We start from the raw sequence: 27,430 nt of genomic DNA, 5'->3' as shown, positions 1-27,430 counted from the left end.
GAATATTATCTCAGTGATTCAATTCAAAGACTTAATGCCAAAATTCTCAGTTTGGATAGAATCCTGTTTAAAAAAATCATAAATTACATTGGCCTGACTAAATCCTGGAAGTGAAAACATACCATGTCTGAAAGAGCAAGTGCCTCTCAAGACAGCTGTAATACTAAATAAAATAACACACTGATAAATTTAAAGAAATATCCACACAACCAAGGAACCCTAAAGGTTAGCTGGCACTACTGTATTCTATATGCATTTTTAAAATAGTTAAAATTGCTTCTATTTAAAATTAAAATTAAAAAGTGCTTCAGACCACAAGCTATCCTTTGGTTTCTGTTTTTCTGAAGAATCAGGAAGTAGTCTAATTCCATCATTCTTAGTTTTTATTTTGTTTTTATTTTCAGTATATTAGAACTATATGGATCTGTGAGGTAAATATAACCACCAGGCAATTAACACACTTTTCAGTATTTGCAAAATCCTTTTCTTAAAAAAGAGTCCTAGTAGCTTCTAGCAAGTCAAATTTCATATGTGTGTGTATATATATATCTTAGAGAAGAATTTCATAATATATGTATACATATTTACATATACTACACATGTACATACATGTCACAAGATAAATTTAGCCCTATAGTTTGCATGAACATATCAGAAATTGAGAACTTGAGATCAATATTTCATATGTATTTTGTATAATCCCTCTTCTCTTTGTATGCTACTATTTGAATGAACATTTGCCTTAAACTATAATAACAAAAAAGAAAGAAATGAGAAGAAACAGAATTATATTCATCCAAGTTGGCTTCCTTTGTTAGCTTACTCTTCTGGTCATAAGAAAATGTATCTTTTGTATTTTCAGATATGGATGAATGCAGCATAAGGAACATGTGCCTTAATGGAATGTGTATCAATGAAGATGGCAGTTTTAAATGTATTTGCAAACCTGGATTTCAGCTGGCATCAGATGGGCGTTATTGCAAAGGTTTGTGCTATAAAACTCTAAATCATATTCTTTACCTACTTTTTCTCCTTAGAATTGATTAGAAGTACCACTTTTCCTTAATGATTCTCCCTATTTAAAGTACCCCTCATTCTGGTTTAGCAAACCTGGCAAGAACTCCATAAGTCCAGCTATCCAGAGAGCTATGGTTTATGCCCCCAAAGCTGGTCTTATTTCAGAAAGAGTGTTGGGGGTCTTCTCAAAGGAGCCTGAAAGGCTACATAGCAAATGAATGAGAAGCTGAACCCACCCAGTTAGTCTACCAACAGTTGTGAGCATCTTTTTAAGTAAGCCGAGTTTTGTCTCTTCCTTGCAGTTGGGGAATAATGGAAGTTAGGCTTCTTGATGGCTGTCATTTACTGCTTCTGACATTTTCACCTGGACAAAAGACTGCAGACTCTTATTGCCGTGAACTCTTCATAATTTCCTTCAGAAACAGAAAATTTTTCATGGACAATTTATTTAGGCTTTATCAAGTCACATAGCAAAAAGGGAAACAGATTTAAGCAGAAGAAATAAATGAACCAAGAACCATTGTTTAGCTTGGTAGCTTCTGGAATAATAATCTCATTGATCCAAGTTTTGAGGAAAAAATGGGAATTTTTATTTGTGCTGTTGAAGATGGGGGTCTTAACAAGAATCAACAGAGATAAATGTGTGCTTAGTGTCTCTTGTCTTATTTAGTGTTCAGGATTGGTGATCATTGCACTTGGGCCAAAGTTCTGAGTTGAATCCAGACTGGAAATTCATACTCCAGACAGGTCCAGGAAATCTAAAATTCTGCAATCAAAGGTTCCCGCTTATAGTTTCAGATGCAGAAGAGTAGAGCTTCCACCTATTCAAAATCGAGAAGGTGGGATAAAGCCCTGTGGTCTCCTCCTCTGGGTTCCCTCGGTCAACAGCTTCAGTAAAGGTGTTACGAAAGAAAGCCTGGTATTCAGTCTTTGGCAAGATGTGCATTTTTCTCTAGGCTTAAAAGAACTTCTAGCTTTTGGTTGTTTACCTACATTTTCTATGACCTTCACATCAGTGGCTCTTAATATTGTGCAAATCTGTCTTCATAGCAAGATGTAGTTTTTCAAATTTGAAGTAGGAAATTGGTTTCTGTATTTCTGAGCCCTACGCTGGGAAGAACTTACAATAGGAAAGGCATGATTAACACGTGGAAATAGTCCACAATGTAAGATGGCATACAACAAAGTGCCAGATCATGTAGATTATGTGTTGTTCAAGTGAAAAAGAAAGGGGAAGGGAATGACCACTGAAATATTTGCAATTAGGCTTCCAAACAAAATAGCAGAAGGAACTGTGAAAGCGCCTTTGTGAGCAGATGTTTTGCGAGAACACATACTCCTCTTACCTATCCACAGAGCACAGCAGGATTCACTTTCCATGCCTATAGGCAGCTCGTGACCCAGGCCACAGGCTCTCAGCCGAAGTACGGCCCATAGATAATGCTGCTGTAACTATTTCAGAAGATGTTATGACCTCACAGATGAAACCAGGTTTTGCAGGCGTTTGCAACCAGTGAAGTAGTATCTTATCAATAAATGGATTGTTTCATTCCTTTGAAAGTGCCTGATGATTCAAAAGGCATGCTCTGACTTTTGGCTTAAGAATCAGAGCCACACAGAGAGAGAGAGAAAGAGGGAGGGAGAATGTTCTATATTCTTATGTATGTCTTCTTTTTTCTAATATATAGAGAATATTGAATACACATACTGTTGTAAGAATAAAGGAGGAAAGAAAAAAAAGAAATCCTTTGTGTACCAAATTTATTCTTTTCCATAAGTTTTCTCTTGACATCATGGGATAAGATTTTCTCTTAGTGCTGAGCCCTTAGTTCAGAGCCCATGAAGCTATGACTGTTCAAAGTGAATAAACAATGCTAATTTAATCTCCACAGTTAACTCGTTCACGAACAGCATGGACTCCCTCGATCACTCTCGAAAAGTTGAGTCCATTCACATTGAGCAATGCCCTCTGGATCTATGTGACATTTCTGTTCCCATTTAAAAGCCGTTGTGTTTTTCAGGCTATAGTCACCAGTGTTTTACTGTAGATATCAAGTTGAACCAAAAGGTGACCTGAGTAACTGAACCAGTTTGAGTTCATGTATTTAAATGTAACTGCTGTTTTAAAATACAAACATGGAATCTTGGACCATCTGAATATATTTTGTGCCAATAACACAAGCTAAGTAAAACACAGAGGTGTTTCAGTCTCAATTTGCCTTTTTTAAGTCAGAAGAAAGGAAATAGTCACATACACTAGTTGTATATTATAAAAGAAGTTGCTGTAGAATGACCTGCTTCTAACTGTTCTGTGTTTTCCAAAATACAATTTTGGTACCATTTCTACTTCCCTAATATGAAGGGGGAAAATTTTCTGCTGTTATTAGTATATACCCAGTAAAGTCTTTCACCAGACCTCCCTAAGTATACACATATGATACTAGAAAATATTTGTAATACTTAAGAAAGATTTTTCTTTGCTGGGTTCCAATTGCTTGCAGTGCTCTTTTTGGCCAGCAATGGTCATCAAAATCATCTATGTTCAATTTCTGTTCCCTTTCTGTGGTGTTCCATCAAGGCTTTTAGTTCTATGTCTCTTAAAGCCATATTGATTATCCCAGAAGCATAAGTCATGAGTGGCACTGAAATGGACATGGACTGACTGGGTGTTAAAAGCCAAAAAGAAAAGTGTCCTGCCTGGGTCAAAGATGCAGTTTATTATCTAGCTAGATTTCTGACCATCCTGGCAGAACTGCCATGTGGAACATTACCCAAGACCCTTTGTCTTTTACCTATCACTTTCCTTCTCCCAGTTGTTTTGCCTTTGTGATTCTTGTTTTGGGTAAAAAAAAAAAATCTCAGGAGAAAAGTATTGAAATGGCTTTCCATGGAAAAGAAATAAGCTCTCAGTTTACCTCTAAATTTTCGTTACTGTTCTCTCAAAGGAAATTAAATGCATCTCATTGAGTTTTATTTTGTCGATGTTGCATATTGCTTCCCATCTTCCCCACTTTCAAGTGTTAACATAATTGTTAACATGTTATAGTTTTAGATAAAAGTCACTTCATTTTTAATGAGTGCTTTTCCCCACCACAGATATTAATGAGTGTGAAACACCTGGGATCTGCATGAATGGGCGCTGCGTCAACACCGATGGCTCCTACAGATGTGAATGCTTTCCTGGACTGGCTGTGGGTCTGGATGGACGTGTGTGTGTTGGTAAGATAAAGCCATGACTAGACAGACATCCATCCTCTGACATCAATAAAACCCACGGTAACAAATGCTATTGTAACACATATGACATAATTAAATTTTCAGAGCAACAAACTAACAAGATCAAGAAACTGATATGGATAATCAAGAAACTTATATGAGAATGGTTTTATGTGGCTTTATAAGAAGTTTGAGATTTGTCCAAGTTATTTTTAAGAAAGGTAGTCAGTAAACTCTTTGAACTGGGAGAACATTGGGCATGGCTGGAAACCCCCTTTCTGATGATAAAGATGACACCACTTAGTGGACCAACATCTGGATTTATATAATGAATCTTTTATGGATTAAATGTCCTCATTTTTCAAAGTACATCTAATTCAGATGTTTAATAATTTCATGTGTATTTTGAGGTAGGCCACATTTCTAATAAATATTTATTGTGGAGTGAGATTCAACTGTCATCCATCATTCATTCAACATTTATTCAGTGCCTTCTCTGTATAGGTCTGGAGAAGACAAAAATCAATGAGATATAATCCTAGCACTTCAGGCCTCACAGCTGGGCATACCATGAGAGTCCCTAGAACACTGAAAGCCGGCTGTTAGAAGCTGAATGTGGTTTGTTTTTGTTTTTGTTTTTGTTTTGTTTTTTCTGCTGAGACCTAATACCAGAGGCATTCTCTGTGAGTTAGAATAGGGATGATGGTTAAATAAAGCCAGCTTCCACTTTGACATGGGGGTTCTCATTTGTTTGAAGTGATAGTGTGATGACAGATGCTTCTTATTTAGACACACACATGCGGAGCACATGCTATGGTGGATACAAGAGAGGCCAGTGTGTCAAACCCTTGTTTGGTGCTGTTACAAAATCTGAATGCTGTTGTGCCAACACTGAGTATGCATTTGGGGAACCTTGCCAGCCGTGTCCTGCACAGAATTCAGGTACGTGGTGTCATGGGGATACCCTCATTCTGTCAGCCTTCTGCCACCATCTGCAGTCTTTGCATTTATGGAAGTCACAGGGAAAGATTATATTATGCTCTTCAGGTTCATCATGTATCTTCCTGGGGTCTTGGTAGGGTTACTTAGGATCTGATGACACATTACTCACCAGCCCTAACAATCATTTGAAACAGGCAGCACATTTGTGCCTCCCATCTGAATTCTTCTACCTCAACCATATTCATGCTCTCTGTAGTGCATGCAGCTTGTCTTGTTTTCTGAAGTAGTCTCATAGTGTTTGCATTTTGCAGGAACTATTATAAAAGCAGAATTTTACAGAGTGTAAAAGGAAATAATTTTCACATTACCTGAATACATCCAACTTTTTTCCAAAAGGCCATTTGTGAATTTTTTTCAAATCCCGCATGTTGATTTAGGTGTGCTTTTCCTAAATGATTTTATTCAACCCTGGGGAAAAAGTATTTTTCCCAGTTTGAAGTGACATGGCATAGTCAGAAGAAAACTGGCTGGTGAGTCAGAATTCTCCCCAACCACAGGCAGACAGATTACTTAATTGGAGCTTTAGTTTTTAGTGGACCTTTGTTTATTTAGGAATTTTTCTCACCTATTTTCAGAAGGATTTGAGATGGTTTACCTTAGTAAACATAGAATGATATGACCACGGGATCCTTGGTTTTCTCATCTACAAAATGAATTATTTTAGGTAATCCAGAAAATACTCTCCAACTGTAAATTATTTCTATGTATTAAGGCAAAAATAGTTTATTGAAGTTAAAGCAATAGAGTGTCAAAATTTGAACATAATTTTCAGGTAGCTTGGCAAGTTGACTTCTAATATCCTAAAATAGATTTAGGGGTAATATTGAAAATATGTAGCTCTGATAAGTGGTTTTATATCTAAGGTTCAGTTAGTTCATTTCTGACCTAGATATAGTCCATTAAAGATTAACTCACAGTTTTTAAACATTTTCAATTTCAAATATGAAAATTAGAGAAAGAGAAATTTAAATGGGAAACTTTAAAAGAAGTGGGGATTATTTTAATGGCCAATTTAAAAAGAAAGTTTTATTCTGATTGATTACTTCACCAAGTGAATAATATGTATATTATTATTTTATATATGATAACCAATTGGTTAAATGTTTACTATAGTACTTCAATTATATAGCATACAAATATAATTCTATCCAACAAATATATTTCAATGCAGTTTTATGTTTGTATATTGTTAATATCATCCTTTTACTCTAACTTTTCAAAGTATTTTTCTTATATGAATGGAATTTACAAGATAGGTGATTCATGAAAACCAGTACACAAGAGTATAGTTAATTTGTTCACATCTTGAATGAGTGGAAGAACCAAAACTTAAACTCCTGGACATAGAGTTCTTTGTTTTTTACATTTTTCTCTGGACTAATCACATCTCCAAAGGATTCTTCTGGTACATAGGAAAGTCAAGTTGCTTTATAAAAAGACCAAAAGAGACCACATTTTTCTAAGCAATAAAGCTGAAAGAGGGTTAAATTTGAGGCTCAGTTCCACTATCTTCTGTTTTATATTTTAATGAGTTTGCCTAGAAGAGGTCCATGTGCAGAAGTGGCTTCGTACTATCTGATTTCTCCATATCTTTATATGAGGTGGCATTATTATGAAAATGCCAAATTGTGAAGGCTCTCACCATAGAATATCCCTCATTTCAGGACAGAGAAGGGAGATTTTTAAAGGTACTGAAGAGACCCAAAAGGAGTTTCTTTTGTCAGTTTAATGAGAAACTCCAACCACACAACATCTAAAGCTCCTCTGTGCTCTAGAAGTCAAGTGAGACATATATGGAGATACTTCTCACTGGCCATTAAGCCTTTACTCCTTATAGAGACCAGTCAGCTAAACCCACACAAGTGTGATTATTAGGAGTTGTCTCATCTCTCCCCATAACTTTGTCTCCATGGCACAACATTGTGTTAGCTCAGCAACAACCACAATTAAGTGCTTGAGCTGTGTCAGTCGTGCTGCCCTTACTTATCCTCTCATCACATCCATAGAGCTACTTCTGTGTGAGTTGCGGATCATTATCTCCAATTTATAGAAGAAGGAACCAACAGAGGGAAAGGCTTGCTCCCAAGAACCCCAGCAACAGGCATGGTCATGAGCATTTAAAACCATGCTGCTATGAATTCACTACAAAGAATATTCTAGTACCAGATGGAAAAGGACAATGACAATAATTTGCTTCCATTTAGGCCAAGGATCGGCTAACTTAGCGCTAACTGTAAAACCACTTTTTACAAAACTGCCATGATTTTGGTTTTCCTGTTTTATTACCTGCAGTATTTTGCGAGTATTTCAATTAATTGCTGATGTGAGAGAATAAAGCAGATATACTTCTTTTTGCTCCCAGTCGCTGGCTGTCAAACACACAATGACACTCACCTTCCCATTTGTTCTTTTTTTTTTTTTGGTCCCTTTAAGACGATTTCAAAATTAAGGGATTTCACCACTTTTCTGAAACTTACCTTTTCTGAAAGGCAGAGGCTATGAAGGATTCGATCTTCTTTTTTTAATCTGTACAACTCATTTGCATCTGCTGTCATCAGGGATAAAATTTTCTAGAATGCAGAAGTTTAAGAACTATTTGCTTCAGTCGGGAGCCTCTGTAGGGAGGTGCAGCTGGCCTCTGTAAAGAGGCCAATCCCTAATATCCTGTTCTCCCTCCCTTAAGCACAAATGAGTTGCATTTGACCCTAAGACTTTGGTTGCCAGAAACCATGGGCAACTAAGGGGCACATTTGTGTCTTTTCCTTGGATGAAGTATGATTCCAGTTAGTTCTTCATCTTCATCATTCACTTGTATGTTCATCTAAATAGTGTTGGAATTTATGTAAAATGGATTAATTTTAAGAAATAGAAATTTGATCCCATCACAAATTTGGGAACACATTCTGTATACCACCATTTCTTTTATAAGACCTCACAGTTTTAACATTATGCAATATTTGCCCTATTGATTGATCTTATAGAGGGAATCTAGTATCTTGATGAATATTAACTTTAAAAATACACTTAAATGCAAGTATAGATATCTTGTGTTGTTCTTGTGAGTGGAGGCTAGAGAATTTGCAGAGAAAAATGAGAAAATGTTAAGAACTTGATTGTACTGAAAAAAAAAAACAGCTTACACTGAGAAACAAAACTATTCCCAAGAACATGGGAGAAAGTTTCATTAACCGTTAAGAAACCACATTTTAACAGGCGCATTTCACTTTAAGTGTAAAGTGTTCCCTGGTGAACAAAATCAAATAATAGGAAAAACACCTTTTCCGAAAGTGCTTGCACAAGGAATTGCTATAAGTTGCTTATACCCTTAAAAGTCCTTTTCCATGGTGATGCAGAATCTTTAAAATGTGAGCCTGGTGACTCCCCCGGGAGAGGCCTCCTTTTCCGTTACCACTTTATTTCAGTTTCACTCACTTAGGAGGAAATGATGTGTGCAAAGCCAAGGGCAGGATTGACCTGTTCTGCAAACATGGGAATCATTTACTATCTGTTAATTTATTGCAGCGGAATATCAGGCACTCTGCAGCAGTGGGCCAGGAATGACGTCAGCAGGCAGTGGTAAGGACTTGTTTTGACATTTACTACCTTAAGCATGTGCAGAGGCAGTACCAGGCCTTCCTGTGGGTTTCCAGTTGGTCCCTTTACACCAATCCGGTCCGACAACTTCTCTAGCCATTCCCATGTGAGGTCCCTGGGGCATATAGAAGCCCTTGAGAGCAGATCGCCTGCTGCAGAGTGGGTCCTGGCATTGCCGGGTGTGAGTGTGGGCTTGGCACTGAAGGGTTGAGTGCTGTCCCGGATGACCGAGGGAGGCCTGTGGATGAGGTAAAGTGTCCGTGGTTGCTTGTTCATGACAAAGGGCAGCCTGGCCCTCCTTCGAATTTTCCACTGTCAAGTGCAGTTCAGGGTTACAGCCTCAACTAAACTGTTATCAGTCCCCATTTTAAACGATATCTTAACTGTCACGTGCTCAGTCATTATGAGATGGCAATAGGGAACCATCTTTTAAGCAGAGACAATTAACCGAGCTAAAAGGGAATGAAATATGTAAGTGGAGGAGTTAGAACTAGAGAAATATTGGTGGCATAGAAGGAATTAAAGTTGCAAGGGAGAATTGGAACAAGTGTAAAACTACGTGACAAGAAAGAGGAAGGAATTATTTTATTAATGTAAAATTCAGTGATTTGATTCAGGAGAGTTCTGAAAAAATGTGGACTGGCTGAGCTGACAGTTTATTCTCTTGATTGATTTCATTAGTGGATAAAGATGGGGAGGAGATATTTGGAGGAGAACAGAAAAGTAAGGACATTTATAATAAATAGGAGTTAGTGGGGAGTAAATAAGTTGTGATAGGGACCTGGAGAGAAGCAAAATAAATCAACCCTGATTTATGAGAGTCAGGCACCAAGATTTGAGACTAGCCGTCCCCCCACTGTCATTCTGGCTCACCACTGACCGTGGGAGCGCCCCTCTGTCTGCGAGCACTTGGAAGAGGAAGGACGCAGCCTTACCTGGGCAGAGGAGCAGAAGCGTTTCCAGAGCAGGTGGTGTTTTAGTGGGCTGTGGACCAATGAACAGGTCTGCCCCTGCCATTCCTGACACAGGGTGAGGAGGGCATTATATGTCCATGGAGAAGTGAGAAATGGAAAGTAAATAAACAGAATTCATATTTTGAATTAATCTTGAGGATATTATTGAACGTACCGAAGTTTGAGAATGAGAATCACCCTGTTTTTAGGCTGTCTGGTGGCAGTGTGGGAAGTAGATTGAAGAGGGATGGCCAGGGGGCAGGGAGACCAGTTGGAGGGACTTGGGCTCTGCAGTTGATCTACTTTGCATCTTGATGTTTGGACTAGAAGTCCAGGAGTTCTCCTCCAGCTTAATTACGGATTGGTGATCTTGTAGCTCCAGCTAAGATGCCAAGTTCCTTTCAGGGAAGGAAGATTTGACAGAATATCTCATAGTGAGAAAAAGAGATCAAGTTTTCTCATTGAGGTGAAACTTTATTTTCATGAGGTCCTAAGGGGCTTACATTTATTGTAACGTTATTTTTTGACAGTTCATATGGTGTTTACTTTAGAATGTTATTAATTTAGAACTTTTGTTGTGGTGCAGATATAAATGAATGTGCATTAGATCCTGATATTTGCCCAAATGGAATTTGTGAAAATCTCCGTGGGACCTACAAATGTATATGCAATTCAGGATATGAAGTGGATTCATCTGGGAAAAATTGTGTTGGTAAGAAATGTCACTTGTTTGCTAAGACATTTCGTGTGCCATGCATTCCTTCATTTGTTGCTTGGAGGGAACTGCTCTTCTGTAGCTTTAAGGACTGAGCAAATGGATGCTGTAGACTTTGGATGGCAGCATGGCACACATGTGTCTTGATTAACTAAAATTTACATAGCAAAATCCTGACAATTTATGAGTAATCATATATCAAATTCACTCCACAAGAGAAAAGCTCCTTAGATATATAATATGCAAAAGTTGTGAGCCACTCTTATGTGTCACCAAAGGCATCCCTATTTTTACCCTTCTCCCAACCACTTCTTAGATTTAATCAGAGAAAACCCAGCAAAGTTTCAGTAGTAACTGCTCTCTGTTAAATTTAACAAACACTATTTTTGATGCTCTGACAATCCTTAATGAAGCTACTAGCCAGTAATTAGAGAAAAAAGGCTCTTTGTTGGGAAGAAAATGGCCAGAATGGGCACCATTATTGTTTCTTCAGTTTTCTCCCATTGCCTAGACTAACATTTTCTGAAATGTACTGTCCATTCTGCAGTGTAGCAACATACTACTGCAGATTCCCTGAAGTTGGGCTTCTAAAACTGGAATATTCATACTCAGGGGAATAGGCCAGAGTATGCCAAAACCAAAATATAAGATGTTGCATCTTTTTGATTTGGAAGCAGAACAGTTTTACATTAAAAAAACCAAACATACTTTCATGGATGATTATCAATAGGCTTTCAGACAAAATGAGGATATATTTTTTACTTTCTGAGAGCCATTTAGGGCTTAGGGGTTAGGAACTTACTCTCTTCTGCCATTAGTGGCATTTTAGTGATTGGGTTTGAAAGGCACTGCTCTAAGGCAGCCAGTCTTTGGAACATGTAATAATTCAGAGATGCTGCAGACTGAAATAAACATAAATGCCCTTTTCGGGCATTTCAACACATAATCTACGTAGTGTCAACTACTTGTCAGGTACTGGACTCAGCTCTCTCCTGTCCAGCCATCAGAGAGTTGCCATATGTTCTGACCCAAGAAAGAACAGCTCCTTCTCCCATTTGTCCTTGGGTATCAAGCTGTTTTATTTGTCATGGTCCCTTACTTTACCATTTGAAGTCCTTTGGTGTTGGGAAGCTTGCAGAAATACTTGGACCCCTTCAAAGAAACTTGTTGATTTTGATTGGACAAATAATGCCTTAACTTTAAGAGGAATGAGATTAAATTATATCATATTATAGAACTTTATTGCCTTGAACAAGGACAAATGGCCATGTCAGTTAACTATTTTCAAGTTTACTATATACTATATTGAACCATTGAAAAATGACCATCTCTAAAATACCCATAAGCTGTCTCCTGACCTCTTATTCTTGTACATTTTCTTTCCAAAGCTCCTCCAGCCTAGTCAGGTATGTATATCTGACTCCTTTCAGGAATCTTTGTATCCTCCAAAAAAGTCTGGTTTTCTACAGTTCTTTTAATCTTTTGCAATGACTGTCATCAAATTCAGCTTTTTCATACTTGACCTTTTCTTTATTTTCTTTTTTTTCCTAGCTTCTCCTCCTACAAAATTCTGTGTTTATGTTGACACTTTGATACTAATGTTAAAAAGAATGTGGGCACCTTTACCGGTGACACGTAATGAAGGTCTCAACTCTATCTATGGCTCTATCAGTGCACACAAGAAGAAAAGGGAGTGGATTATAGAGACAATAAAGAGGGAAGCTCACCCCACACATCCTAAAGCAAGCCCTCAATTGCTTTGTCTCCTCTGGCTCTCTGGGCGTCTCTGAGCTATTTCTGTAAGTGGCCTGCTCTCACACCCTGTAGCAATCTCTTCTTCTGCCCTGTATTTCCACTATTCATCATAAGAAATTTTCACTTTTGTCTTCAGTTTAACTACTTAAAGGACAGAAAATGGCAAGAGTACTAAGCCGCTCATACAATGTACAGTTCTCTAATTTTGCAGGTTGAAGCAGAGTGCCACACTTAATAAATGCTTTTGTTGTTAGGGCTGTTGATGATTATGGACAAAGTGGAGGTAGCAGTTATTTTTGAAAAGGCATAGATCTTACTTTGAATATTTTTTACCTGCTTTCCTTCTTAAAATGTGGCCTTTGCACACACATGAAAAGAATTAACAGTACATCCAAGTATATTCTCTGCCCCCATTTAAATCAGCTTTCATCTGAATTTCAGGCTAAACCAGATTTTAAGAAAACAGAGGATAGTAGCAGTTCAGGGAACTACAAACTTACCATAAAACCCCTTTTCTTTGACTACAGGTTTATCTTTCTCCTCCTGATTTTCATTGCTGGCCCAAACTTGGCCCTTCCTTCTTGGCAGTCTACGTTGGCTTCTGAGAAATGAATCCTTCCTGTCTCACACCCTTAATTTTAGGGCTCCATTTTTTTAACAATTGCTATTTGAGTGTATGTGGTACCTTCAAACTAGACTCAGTTCTACTATTTTTTTTAATAGTAGAACAAGTTTTACTATTTCACTTTTCTGTAAGAGCCTCTCTTTACTGGCAGACACACACACAAAATAATTATTTATTTGGTAAGCCAGAAGGACACAGAGATGTTTTTGCTTCATCCAAAAATCACCCCATGGGAAGCAAAAGGGGAGGTTTTCTTCCTGCTAAAGAAAGAAGTGAATAGAATAGTGTCTGGTGAATTTAGATTTTGTAGATACCTAAAATAGACAATCAGATCAAGCCCCTGTTTTCTTAAAATTAGGTACTTTAGGCAAAAACCAAAGGTAAGAACTTTGTGCTTGAATTAATCATATCACTGTGACCTTAAAAAGTTAAACCTAAAAAAGCGAAGAAATTACATGCAAGGTATGGGCTCTTTTAAAAGTTCATGTTCACTGGTTTTCCAGATATCAATGAATGTGTATTGAACAGTCTACTTTGTGACAATGGACAATGTAGAAACACTCCTGGGAGTTTTGTCTGTACCTGCCCCAAGGGATTTATATACAAACCTGACCTAAAAACCTGTGAAGGTAAACTATATTTTTGTTCTTATACCATCTATTTTACTGTCTTTTACACCACCCCTAGAAAAGTGTGAGAATAAATTGGAGTTGCTTCTATTCTAGACAACTATGTCACTTTTAGTGGAGATTCTGTAATCCTAAATGACACTTTTATGCACTCTATAATCTTCTGGTGGTACTTACCTGCAACTGGCCCTTCAGTTGCCCATTTACTTTATATCGAAATGCCGTTTAAAGGTATTCATTTTGTATTTGCCTGCAACTGGCATTTTATTTGCCATCATTTAATAGATGAAGAAAATATTGCAGATATGCTATTTGAGTTAGCATTTGAGAAATCACACTTGCATTTGCTCCAGATTTTCTGAAGACAAAAATTCAGTCATGCGCCAAATTCTGTACTATAGAGATATGCTCCATTGTTATTTTTGACATTCCCTCTAGTCTAGGAAAAAATCTATCTAGACCAGCTTTACTGTCTAATGAAGAACTGTCAATTGCGATGGCTAGCAATTGAGGCCATCGTTTGCATATTCATTCATGCCCAAGATCTGTTTTTGTTTCAGACATTGATGAATGTGAATCAAGTCCTTGCATTAATGGAGTCTGCAAGAACAGCCCAGGCTCTTTCATTTGTGAATGTTCTTCTGAAAGTACTCTGGACCCAACCAAAACCATCTGCATAGGTATTTATCTTTCCGAGAATGATTTTCCTGTGCTTATTCATGCTGCTGTATCTAATATCAGCTCTTCTTACAAAAGGGTTTAAGTATGGAGGGACAGAACATAAAATGATCATTACCCCTTGTTTTCTGATGCTATTCTTGTGATAATTCCAGTGCACATGTTTGGATTTCTGATGTAGATTCTGTTACATGTCTAGTAAGTGTCATCCTCCACCCCCTGCAGAAACCATCAAGGGCACTTGCTGGCAGACTGTCATCGATGGGCGGTGCGAGATCAACATCAATGGAGCCACTTTAAAGTCCCAGTGCTGCTCCTCCCTTGGCGCTGCCTGGGGGAGCCCATGTACCCTGTGCCAAGTCGGTAAGAGGAAGGCGTGCTGCAGTTCCCGGGGCCACCCCACTGGTCCCTTTGCTTAGGAAGGGCAAGCCCAGGGCTTGGTTCATTTGGGTTCACAGGGGAGTTTTAGAAGATTTCATTCTGATGACTTCAATGAAACATTAGAATTCCTATTAACTAAATAAGAAAACTAAGAGAAGTGTCAGGGATGATGATTTTATGTGATTCGGTTAATTTGTTGTTTTCTATCACCACATTATAATGTAGTTATCTGGTGTTGCTTTCTTGGATCAGCAGTTCCTATCAGCTCTGTTGGGAACCTACTGACTAGGGGTCCTCAGCTTTTTAGAGGTGTGGATTTTCTTCCAAAAAGCTGATTGACGTAAAGGAACCAGTATTCATGATTAAACTTTTAAATCTATTGTATATCTGAGGTTTGAGAGCCTTGCTGATTCAACATTTGGATACATAAATGTGTGAATTTATACAGTGTGACTGCTGCAGGGCATCACATCTTTAAGTTGTAGACTTTGTTTTCCACACTCATGTTACAGTAGTCCTGTAGTGTGATTCCTATTTTAAGTCTCATATCAAGAGAGAAATATAGCCAGTTTCCTTCTTAGTTGTCACTTTAGCATGATCTTTAGGGCACCTTTGGGTCTTTTAGGGTGTCTCAGAGGAACTGAGCTTTATTCAAGGAGGCATTTCATTGTTCCTCACCTATGCAATCTCAGGACCACTTTGTTATCTTAGACGTCCTGGTAGCAACAAAATCTAATTCACATTCCAGGTCCTTTCTCATGTTTCTTATACTGTCATACAAAGTCTGGATATTTGTTACTTCAAATTTTCGTTTTTGTTTGTTTTTTTCACAGATCCCATATGTGGTAAAGGCTACTCAAGAATTAAAGGAACACAATGTGAAGGTACTTATGGTTCCTTATAAACTATAGATTTCTGTGTGCATGAAAATGCTTGCATTAACTTGCATTGGATAAAGCTATCATGTAACTTCCTAATGAGAAATATACAGCAGAGAAGAAAATGATACTCACTGCAGAGCAGAACCGACGTATTTCACAAGCACATACACTGCTATGGCCAGTGTCAGGTCACTATGGCCAGAGGGCAGGGGGACTACAAATCTTTTAGGCTGACCACGGTGTAGAGTGACTTCATTTTCAAAATGTTATCTATCAGGAAGAGAAGAAAGAAAGTTTTTGATGAGGCTATAAAATTGGCATTCTTCTTGGTTTGTCCTGTTGTTTGTTTGTTTCACGGTCATGGATGATTTAGACGGACACACTCTCTTGCCTCATTTTTGAAAGTCTGTGTGGATTCTCTCCAGTTTGCCGTGATTCTTTCTCACGGAGTACCAGATAGACATAGGTCAGGGTGACTAACACAACCTGACATGACACAGCAGCTGAAAAATTTTAAAAACAGCAATTAGTCCCATATGTGGAATGAAATGAAGTCTTATTCCTGCTAAAGTAGAAAGGAACATTACAACCCCCACCCAAGGTCTTGCTTTCCAAATGATGACTGAATCCTTTGGCCTTTCTCTGGTCCAGACCACTGTTACAATCTTATCTGACCTCAGCAACACATTTTGGTATACCAGAGACAAGAAAAAAAAAAAAACCAAAGAGGTAAATTTCTCATTCTTCATTTATCTCTCTTACATGGTAAGATTAAAATATTTTTTTTCACTGGCTTGGAAAGTTACCTCTTCTAAATAGACAGTGTTTGTGAGTTTCTCAACTAATGCTCCCCTTTTTTGGCAATGGCAGGCAAGTGACTTGATGGTGAATATTTTGCCAAATTAAATGCAGAGATCATAGTGCTCTTCATTAAGCAAATTGGGGAGGACTGGTACATTTAAGAGAAATTGAGGGAATGATGAATGAATGAACATGAGCATCTTTCAATTCCCCAAATTTGGGACCACCAAGACTTTGACAGAACAGCCTGCTGACTTATATGCACTTTCCAGGGACATCTTAGAACTTCTCTAAAGAGACTCTTATGACTGGCCCCCTATTCCTCAGTGGGATTTTTTTCTATGCTCATCTTCAAGTTATTTCTCCTCTGTTAGTTTGAAAAACCAGGCTTCTGTTTCTCTACTTACTTCCAGGCATCTGGTCTCCAGAGGCTAATTATATGGCCCCTAGGGGCTTTACCCAGTCCACAGTACCCAGAACTGTTTCCAAGAACTCACACCAGCTCCTGGTCTCTGCAACTCAAGAATGACTCCCTGAGACCAATGGAGAAACTCTTATAAATCTTTGGTATCAGGTGGGCTCAGTCTGGTTGCTATTCAGACATCCCAGAAATTCTACATGAGCTATTTGCAGGCACACTTGGTTTTGTGTACTTATCAGGTTCAAAATAGCCTTTTCTGCTGTGCAAATAGTTGTGATTCCATGAAATGAAAGAGACTGTTGTTGTAGAGATATGTTAACTTCATGTTTTTTTCCTTCATAGACATAGATGAATGTGAAGTATTCCCAGGAGTATGCAAAAATGGCTTATGTGTGAACTCTAAAGGATCATTTCAGTGTCAGTGTCCCACTGGGATGACTTTGGATGCCACGGGGAGGATCTGCCTGGGTAAATACTGAGCTCATTATTTTTCTAATGATCATTTCTTAAAGATTATTTAAAAACTCAGTTGATAAAATAGAGTTAAATATTTGGTTCAAAGCATAGACACACATACCCCAAATTCATCATTTTGAAAAGGATCCATGGTGGTTTCCTCAACAAAATAGCCTTCCTGATTTAAGCTCTTTGTTTATTCTCAATAAAAAGAGTAGAGAAGTTGTTAGTGAAGAGAAATTTAGTTCTTCATTGATATGTAGCTATTCCTTAAATTACTACCGTCACAGTTACTATACCAGAGCTCTTAAATCTGCCACCCTTAAGCCATGGACTACAGGATACAAGGTGAATGGTAGGCTGGGGGCTAAACGTATCCCATGTGTATCCAGAAGAATGAGCACATATGCACCTGTTAAGATAAAAAGGAAAAATACTTGAGGAATGAATGGCCTTTCTTCGCCGTTTTTCCTCTTCAGCCTCGAGTAGGGCAGTCTTCATTTTGGAATTTACTGTTGTGCCTCTCTAGAAATGACGTGGATCTGAGGAAAAGGTGCTGGAGCTAGTTCAGGTGTTCCCCCTCAATAAAGAGTGCAGTTTGCTTTTAGCTAGAGAGACGTCAGGACATCGTGGAGTGCATGGTCGGTAATAGGCATGTTTGTACAGGACGATACATCTCCCCAAAAAGCACTGTGGGCTTACTCAGAATCCTGCTCCTTATGTAGCGTCAGCAAAAAGGCTGAAGGTGAAAGTAAACTTTCTACAAATAGGAAGTCTGACTAAATATGGGCTGCCAAAGAGAAGAGAGTCTTTATTTGGTGGGAATACCCTTCCCAGCCTGGGTTCCTTTTGAGGAAAAAATTAATTCCAGTCAATAGGTCCATAGGGAATTAGTACGTGTGTTGTACTTTGCCTCACACAACTGATTGGCAGTTCGGTGCAGAGAAAAGAGAGCAGTGGTCCTCAGTGTCCCTGTGCTCCTCTGGCAGATATCCGCCTGGAAACCTGCTTCCTGAGGTACGAGGATGAGGAGTGCGCTCTGCCCATCGCCGGCCGCCACCGCATGGACGCCTGCTGCTGCTCCGTGGGGGCGGCCTGGGGCACCGACGAATGCGAGGAGTGTCCTGTGAGAAACACGCCTGAGTACGAGGAACTCTGTCCCCGGGGGCCCGGGTTCGCCACGAAGGAAATTACAAATGGAAAGCCTTTCTTTAAAGGTACGGTGGCTTCTGTGGTTGACTGCTCTTCTGTTTGATCAGCTGGATGTTCGACTAATGGAAGATTAGCTGTGCAGATCATCAGTGTGGTCATCCTCATCTCAGCATACATTCTCGGCTTTCGGAATCATAGAACAAAATGTTCACTTTCTAATGGATTGTCTTTTTCTGCATTTCAGAACTTCCTGAGGCCACTTGCATCTCTCATCTAGCCACTATGAAGTGTTAAAGTAGATACCAATACTATCTTAAGCCAAACATAAACAAAGGGAAAATTGTCTTCGGGAATTTTTGTGCCATCTGCTAAAACCATATGACCTTTTATCTGCTGACTTGATCCATGTCATAGAAGCTTCTGTGACTTGTGATATTTCAAATATTACTTCAGTTTATTATATTGTAATCTAAAATCCATGTAAAAAATAAGAAGTTACAGATTTAACCTAATCCCAAAATGATTTAACATGTTATGAATGAGCCATAACGTGTTTACTTCAGCATATTAAAAAATCATAATTGGCATCTCAGAATTTCAATTATTCAGAGAGACCTAGTTTATGCTCCCAATATGGAGTTTTGTTTTGGTTGCCCACTGCGTCTGGACTTAATTATTATGCTTCATAACTAATCAACTTATCAAAATGGGAAGTGGGTATATAAATATCACTTAGTTTTTTTGAACATTTGGTCCCAGAAGCCCTGGGGACTAAAATTATGTGTAGATAGGCACTCTCTAGATGGTCCTCTCTTAGGTAAATACAAAAGAACTTGAATGATTTGCTTCCAAAGGATGTGGCAATCATTGCCACAGAAGGACTTTATCTTGAGATTTAACCTACCAGTTCTGTCTTACAACATTTTATAGAAGTGAACTTGTATTTCTGGAGCAGTAGGTTTTGCTTTGGAAAAGCTCCCTAAGGGGAAACTCAGATCAGATGTTATATATGCAGTCTTCTTTTATTAATGAAACCTTAATATGAGTTGAGAATATATTTTAAATAGTATACATTACTGCAAATGATTTAAATTTTAAGCAAGATCTTTGAAATTTTTGTTAGGGATATCCAAAAAAGCATCAGAATCATAAATGAATATCTCATTCCACTACACACTCAACTGATTGCTATGGGGCAATATATCCCAATAATCTCCTATGTGATTTAAGTATAGATGCCAGTGGTTTAGAGTATTTGTGGTTTAGAATGTTTGGTGTACATCAAGCAGTGTGCTGGTATCTGGAAGTCCAAGTCAGCACATGCTTTGCTTTTGTAATAATGTTGTGTAAAATATGGACGTTTAAGAGACTAGAAATGTTTACAAAATCCTATTTCTCATGGATCACCACACATTCTTTAAAATGCCAAGACCTTAAATCAAGACCCACCAACTCGTGGGTTTAAAATGACCATTAAAACCTCTTAATTGTATCATGAACTTTTTGCACATTTTATTTATCTTGAAGATATCAATGAGTGCAAGATGATTCCCAGCCTCTGCACCCATGGCAAGTGCAGGAACACCATCGGCAGCTTTAAGTGCAGGTGTGACAGCGGCTTCGCTCTTGATTCTGAAGAAAGGAACTGCACAGGTCAGTGAAGGGGCCTCCCTTGGAGGGACACCCTTTGGAACCCTTCATCTTTAACATGTTGCCGCAGGAATTAAAGCTACCCTAACACTGATTTGCTGCCACTCACTGCTTCTGTGCAGACATTGATGAATGCCGCATATCTCCGGACCTCTGTGGCCGAGGCCAGTGCGTTAACACCCCAGGGGACTTTGAATGCAAGTGCGATGAAGGCTATGAAAGTGGATTCATGATGATGAAGAATTGTATGGGTAAGTGTGTGACCTTTCGATCAGTGCAGGAAAAAAGATTCCAAGAAGCTTCGATGACTCATAGACTATTTCCCAGGTTCCTCCTGCTCCCCCAGGGCACGGGTCTCCTGGCCAGTGAGTCAGGAATCAGTCTGTGGCAGAGAGAGACTGACATGCAGAAGAAATGAGGGAATTTACGCCATGGGGGGAGGGGTGGCTTTGGACACCAGTTATGGGTCCCTGAGAAGTGAGCTTAACATATGGAATAGACACCCCAGGGGAGACAGAACAATTGAAACATAAGCTATATTAGGACTCACATTATAGGGTTTCTGTCCAAAATTTCTAGAAAAAGAGATTGATTAAACTGGTTATATTAGATGAGGTTCCCTAGAAACAAACCTGAGATGGGGACTCTTGAGGGAGTGCCGGTAAGGAAGTGAGGGAAGCAGCTCAGGGTAGGGTGAGAAGAGAAGCAGAGTCCCGCTGCACTTCAGCCTTCACCTGCTCCCCCAGGGGCTCAGGAGTGTGAAGGCCACCTGAGAGGTGTCCCACCTTGAGGCAAGGAGGTCAAGATCTTATATTCCCATGCTCTCACCTCCCAGCCACTTGTGAGTGAAGTGGACAGCAGTTCTCTGAGAAGGGAGCCTAAGAGCCATGAGCAGCTGGGACTCTCAGCAACTGGGCAATGCATGCCCTGGCCTGACCATGGGGATCTGGGCAGGACACCACCACCATCTTCAGCACGGGTCATTTCCATTTTGCAGATATTGATGAGTGTCAGAGAGATCCCCTCCTATGCCGAGGAGGCGTTTGCCTGAATACCGAGGGAAGTTACCGCTGTGAATGTCCTCCTGGTCATCAGCTGTCCCCCAACATCTCAGCGTGTATAGGTAAGCAGGAAGACTCTAAGACCGCTCGCTTACTGTGGTTAGTCATTTGATGCACTTCTCTGCTACAGGCAGAAGCTTATGGCTGGATGTTTGCTGTTCTCATTTTCTAAACAGACATCAATGAGTGTGAGCTGAGTGCAAACCTGTGCCCCAATGGTCGCTGTGTGAACCTCGTCGGGAAGTACCAGTGTGCCTGCAATCCTGGCTATCATTCAACTCCCGACAGGCTGTTCTGTGTTGGTGAGTTCTCACTCTTATTTTATATAGCCTCTTTCTGAAACACTCAAGCAATGTTTTCTTGAGTTCTCTTTCCATCACTACTTTTACTTCATCTTTCTTGTGTCCCTGTAAGTAAAATCCTTTTCGAAGTGGGTCAGTCTTTGGATCTCACCTCCCTTGTCTGTTTAAAGAACCAGTTAACTGAAGGATATAGAATGTTTTAGCTCCAACAAGTATAATTTGACCCATGCTGCTTTGAAGAGTAGCACATGCTTTGTTTATGCCCATGCTTACCCAGACAAACCAGCAAGTGATTACTCACCACCTGAAATAAACAAAGCATGATGAGTATAGGGGAAAAAGATAAAAAAGCCTTACGTGCAATCTCTGCCCTTAGCTGGTTTGAATGAGCAAAAAGATTTCAAAGAATAAGTATTGGAAAGAAGACCATGATATCTTCATATGTTACACTGAAATAGAGGCCAGGTCTGGCACTCCCCAAAGATGGGATTTTGTGGCACTAGCATTTTGCTCTGTGGCTCGCCCTCTGTAGGTTAGTCGTGCTGGGAAGAGCGGCACAGCAGGCCCTGTGGCTTTACTGTGTCCAAAGTCAAAGTGAAACTTTGTAGAAACTGCCAGTTTGGGGCTGGTTTGGGGTGTACATCATGTGGAACTGCCAAGTCTTAGATGGTTTCTACCCAGAGCCATGAATCAGCCTAAATTCTTCTGAAACATGGCCCAGGACAGCTCAGAACTCCAACTCAGATTCCTGAACAGGATTGGAATCTCAGCCAATCAAACTGAATATCAAGTCTGTTAACTGAATCTGTGAAGCAGAGAATTTCGCCCCTGTGCCCATTGTCATAACTGGGATATATTCCCCTTATGCCTAGCATTTCCCCCACATCGCCTGTGGCACACCAAGTATTGTGTAATTAATTGTTCATCCAACTCCCTGGTTGCAATGTGAGCATTATGAAAGCAGAGATAGTGTGTCTCTCATTCACTATTAGATTCAGCTCTCTAGCACATAGTAGGTATATACTTAATATTTACTGAAGGAATCAAATAATGCAATGACTGCCAGTTGCCCTAGGAGGCTCGTTTTTTGTTGCTGTTTGTTTTTTGCTTTATTTGACCCACGTGTAGAAACTTTAATCACACTCCATGATCATAAAAACAGAGAAAAGTGATATTATTTTTATTTTTCTTAGACATTGATGAATGCAGCATAATGAACGGTGGTTGTGAGACCTTCTGTACAAACTCTGAAGGCAGCTATGAATGCAGCTGTCAACCAGGTTTTGCACTAATGCCTGACCAGAGGTCATGCACTGGTAAGTAGGTTTTAACTTCCTATGAAATCTCTCAGTAAGAGAACACTATGTGGAGTGGTTCAGGGCCCAAATACTGAGTTCAAATCTTTGTTTTGTTGCATATTTTAGCTGTGTATCCTTGATAAAGATCCTTAGCATCAGCTTCCTTGTCTGTAAAATGGTCTCAGATTGCTTGTGTGGAATAGCATTTAGCACAGTACCTGGCATATGCTCAATAAATGGAGTATAAAATACAGTTTCTTCAATGATCAGAATTTTGAAGAATCTGATCCTTTGGCTTACCTCAGTGCTAATCAGGGTGTGTTCCCTGGACCAGCAGCAGCAGCCCTGAAAGTGTATTAGGGATGCAAAATCTTGGGCCCCACTCTAGACCTACTCTATCAGAAATTTATGGGTGTAGATTGCAGGAATCTGCTTTCACAAGCCCTCCAAGTGATTGTCATGTGTACTAAAATTTGAGAACTGCTGGTCTAATTTATACTTCCTGTTCTATCACCCTGGGCTAGAAGAGCCTTGTAGCCAACTAGGAGTGAGAAATGAGGTAGGTAATAACAGGTTTTAATTATGGCTCAGGTTAAAGGGGAACTTGGGTTTAGGAACTAAAATTATTTTGTCTGAACTAGAAAAATCTCCCTTAAAAGCCCTATGTATAAATTTGGCTATAAAAATTAAATGTTGGAAATAAATATTTTTACTAAAATTGCATTAAGAAGATATACTTATTTCAAGCAATTTTTGCCTTAAGATATTAGTAAAACAAAATACGATAGATCTGAGGCATGTAAATTTGACAATGAGAAAAATAAGATTCATAGTAATTTCTGAATGACAAATTCATATCAGAGAAAAAATTGCTAATTAAATGATGGACTTCATGAGGGTATGGGCCTCGACCCTGAACAGTATGTTGTGAATCCTGAAAATAGTTCTCTTCTTTTTACCTGGAATAACCTGACTGGGTAGTTTATGTAAAGCTTCATTCGGATTTGAAAGCTGAGTGTCTTATGTGAGTATGCTGTTTGACTGACTTGAGTCAGTTAGCTTTTTCATCACTGAATAGTACAACCAACATCAACAGCATGTTGTTGCTATTTTTTTTTCTCTGCAGACATTGATGAGTGTGAGGATAACCCCAATATCTGTGATGGTGGTCAGTGTACAAACATACCTGGAGAGTACAGGTGCTTGTGTTATGATGGATTCATGGCATCTGAGGACATGAAGACTTGTGTAGGTAAGCAAAAAACCCCCACAATTTCCCATTTTGTCTGCTATTTACCAGCACTTTTAAATTACATAAAGATTAATTTGGATAATTAATAGACAGATCCTAAGGGAAAAGTAAGGGTACTTAAGGGCATAGTACTAATATTCCAAAAACAGAATTCCAAAGGACAACTTTCTTGTGACAGTGATACAATGCTCTCGTGAGATATGTTATGTGGACTGAGATAACCATTGGTCAATTCCAAATGAACCTTTATTTTATGTCTATGCATTATTTCTGTGCACTGAACCCTCCTCTACTATGACTACACTTCAGGCTTTTAAAATGTTTGTCTAAAGGCAAGCAAAATTTATTTCTCATAAAAATGCAATAAACTCTAGAATTATTTGTATTTGTTTTGGAGTTTCTATTGGTATGTCTTCAAGTTTATTAAGTTTTTCTTCTGTAATATCTAATTTGCCTTTAATCCTATTTACTGTATTTTTAATCTCAGGCATTGTAGTTTTCATCTCTAAAAATTTGATTTGGGTCCTTTTTCCTATCTTCTGTGTCTCTGTTTAATATGTCCAATCATTCCTCTAGCTTTCTGAACATATGGAATATAGTTGTAATAACTGTTTAAATATTCTTGTTTACTGATTCTATCATCTGTGTCAGTACTGGGTCATTTCAATAAATTAGCATTCCTCTTCATTATGGGTCATATTTTCCTGCTTCATTGAATGCCTGGTAATTTTTGATTGAGTGCCAGACATTATAAATTTTGACTTAACAAATGCTAGATATTTTTGTATTCCTAGAAATATTTTTGAGCTTTATTCTGGAACCCAGTTCAGGTATTTGGAAACAGACTGATCCTTTCAAAGTCTTGCTTTTAAGTTTTTATGCAGCAATTAGTCTAGGGCTAATTTTGCTCCATTACTGAGGCAAAGCCCTTCTAGATACTCTACCCAATTCCTGTGAATTATTTGATTTTCCCGTCTGACTGGTAGGAACAGGCACAATTCCAAGCCTGTGAACTCTGGTGACTGTTCCCTCTAATTCTTTTAAGTGGTATTTCCACCAGCTTCTTTCCATGAATGCCCCGATCACTACTCATCTGAGTACTTGACTGGGACCCTCTGCAGATCTCTGGAGCTCTCTGTCTCTGCAGCTTTCTTCTGTCCTTCACTCTGCCCGGTGAACTCCGGCCTTGGTCCTCCAGGACTTCCAGCTTCATCCCCCAATGCTGAGACACTGTGTGGTTCCATCTGTCATCCCCTTCCCTGTGCCATGACCTCAAAACTCTCCCTACACAGTAATCTGGGGCATTCTGACAACTCACCTAGTTTGTTTCCTTTCTCTCAGGGATCACCACCTTTTGATTCCTATCTCTCACCCTTTTGTTGTTTCAGGTGGGAAGGTAAAGTCAGTCCCTATTACTCCATCTTGGTCAGAAGCAAGAGCCCGGATTGAAAATACTTAAATTGTATCACATTTATATCTTCTGAAAACCCTTACTGAATATTTGTGAAGTCCTAGAAATTAAAGGGAATGTCATAAAAAAACAGATGATTTTTAATTTGGGAAGAAGTGAAGTTCGTAATTACCTACACTAAAGCTACTAATTCATCTATCCTTTCTTTCAAAAAATGGAAACTAAAATCTTGGCAATTGTAGACTGTATTAAAATTTTCACCTTGCAACAAAATATGTTGTTTTAAAAAGTTTTCAAGACTGCTATATAAACAGGCTCTATATAGAGTTAGTCGATTTGACTACTGACCTCCTGCTTGTGGTTCACATAAAAAAACCAGTCTGCATGGTAGCCTACAATATAGAAAGCAAATGTGGCATGAGCTCCGTAAGTGTGATACTTTATTTTTTGAGTGAAAACACTTCATCTTTTAAATTTATTTGTGATTATTTGTTTTATCTCAGAGAAAATGTTTTCAGTGGTATCACACCAATGGTTATATGTATTCATAATATCAATATTTTACAGATGTCAATGAATGTGACCTGAATCCAAATATCTGCCTAAGTGGAACCTGTGAAAACACTAAAGGCTCATTTATCTGCCACTGTGATATGGGATATTCAAGCAAAAAAGGAAAAACTGGCTGTACAGGTATGTTTTCTCAATTTGGATAATAAAATGGTAAGTGGTTAAGAGACAGCTACTATAATTATAGAGTAATACAAATTTTTAAACTAACATTTAAATATCATTATTAAGTGTTTTGTATAACATTTTTTCACTAGCTTGCACTTCTTTGAGATTTGTTATTCTTTAGAATTGGATTGGATCTAAACAGGTTTTTCTCCTTTACCTGTGAAAACAGGCATATTGGATAAATTACCACTGTAACTATCACTCTAAATATCACATTTTTATGAGGTTAGAATTACATTTTTATATCAAAGTAATTAACATGCTAATTGCTAATTACCAAACATTCATAACCCTTCATTAAAGCAAGCTTTTCCCAATAGCCTCCATTGCCAACACTTGGTTTAATGTTTTATAACTAAAATTACTTTTTGAAGAAAGACTTCCTACAATTAATATATTTTATCAATTCTCAGCAGTCTTCCAGCACCTTAAATTAGTGTCCTTTGGTGTATTAAGTTGCTTTAGCCCAAATAAGTCTCTATTCCTAGGACTCAGCCAATTTTATCAAGTAATAATTAAGCCATTTGTAATTTTGTTTATCTAATGGCAATATCACATAAGACAGTCTTTTCACAATATTTGTAGGAGATTATTCTATTAACCATCAAATTAAAGAAATCACTCTGCATGAATGATACTGTTTTTAAGTGTTTAGTTGGTATTTTAAAATCGAGGCAATGATGGTAAGTATGTGAATAATATAATAAAGTCTTACTGTAGTTATTTAATTTAACTGTATGGCATATAACATAATTTAAAACATAATGGAGAGCATGGTGAGCTTGACTTAGGTAACTGCATGATTTCTTTATAAATAACAGACTTCAATTCTGACACACAGTTTGGCAAGCCCCTGTGACTTAAAATGAACATTAAAATATTTGCAGGTTGGCAATATGATAAATGTACAGATCTTTGTCTTAATTATATCAACATTTTTTGAGAAAACCCCTAAATATGTTGGATAAATTGGTCATTTATTATTTCAAACTGTCCGAAAATGCTGTTTCAAATGCAGAGATATATAGGCTAATGCCAAGAATATTACAATATTACTATTGGTTCAAAAGTGACAAATCCTAGCCAAATTACAAAAAGAAGCATGAAGCTAGAATGCTTTCATGCTTGTTCTGTTACACCTGATATGAAGTATAGGTAGCAGTCCATTCTGATAAATGGCACAGTGTTTAAAATCCTAGCCCCTTATATGGCCTCTGGGGTGCAAATGATGCTTAATGTCTTATGATTTAAGCTTTATTGTTTGCTTCCAGTATAAATACAGAACTTGGGGTAAGGGGTGTTTGTCTGGAAGTAATGAAGGGGAAGGTAGGGCAGTTCCATGTTGCATTTTACCTAATAGAGGCTAATAGCATTGTTTGGCTCAGTTGAACTCACTGAAACTCAACCCAGAGAACCAAAATGCTTATGAAGAGAGAGATTAA

General features: G+C 38.4%; 1 protein-coding gene across 4 annotated transcripts in view; it reads left to right on the top strand.

Annotated features, from left to right (window-relative positions):
• Nucleotides 1-27,430, top strand: part of FBN1 (fibrillin 1) — a 236,413-nt gene that overhangs the window by 144,394 nt on the left and 64,589 nt on the right. For all 4 annotated transcript variants that reach the window (XM_073211771.1, XM_073211772.1, XM_017680284.3 and 1 more), the window contains 18 exons: nt 863-985; nt 4,114-4,236; nt 5,023-5,175; nt 8,758-8,811; nt 10,369-10,494; nt 13,381-13,506; nt 14,067-14,186; nt 14,410-14,547; nt 15,399-15,449; nt 17,011-17,136; nt 18,114-18,341; nt 19,804-19,929; nt 20,049-20,177; nt 20,924-21,049; nt 21,164-21,289; nt 22,483-22,605; nt 23,714-23,839; nt 25,818-25,943. In XM_073211771.1, the coding sequence (XP_073067872.1) occupies nt 863-985; nt 4,114-4,236; nt 5,023-5,175; nt 8,758-8,811; nt 10,369-10,494; nt 13,381-13,506; nt 14,067-14,186; nt 14,410-14,547; nt 15,399-15,449; nt 17,011-17,136; nt 18,114-18,341; nt 19,804-19,929; nt 20,049-20,177; nt 20,924-21,049; nt 21,164-21,289; nt 22,483-22,605; nt 23,714-23,839; nt 25,818-25,943 (2,250 nt within the window). The remainder of the gene's footprint in view (nt 1-862; nt 986-4,113; nt 4,237-5,022; nt 5,176-8,757; nt 8,812-10,368; nt 10,495-13,380; nt 13,507-14,066; nt 14,187-14,409; nt 14,548-15,398; nt 15,450-17,010; nt 17,137-18,113; nt 18,342-19,803; nt 19,930-20,048; nt 20,178-20,923; nt 21,050-21,163; nt 21,290-22,482; nt 22,606-23,713; nt 23,840-25,817; nt 25,944-27,430) is intronic.

This window comes from Manis javanica, chromosome 8 (genome assembly GCF_040802235.1).
Source record: "Manis javanica isolate MJ-LG chromosome 8, MJ_LKY, whole genome shotgun sequence".
Taxonomy (NCBI): Eukaryota; Metazoa; Chordata; class Mammalia; order Pholidota; family Manidae; genus Manis; species Manis javanica.
Note: the sequence above shows the minus strand (reverse complement) of the source record. Positions and strands in the feature narration are given on the sequence as shown.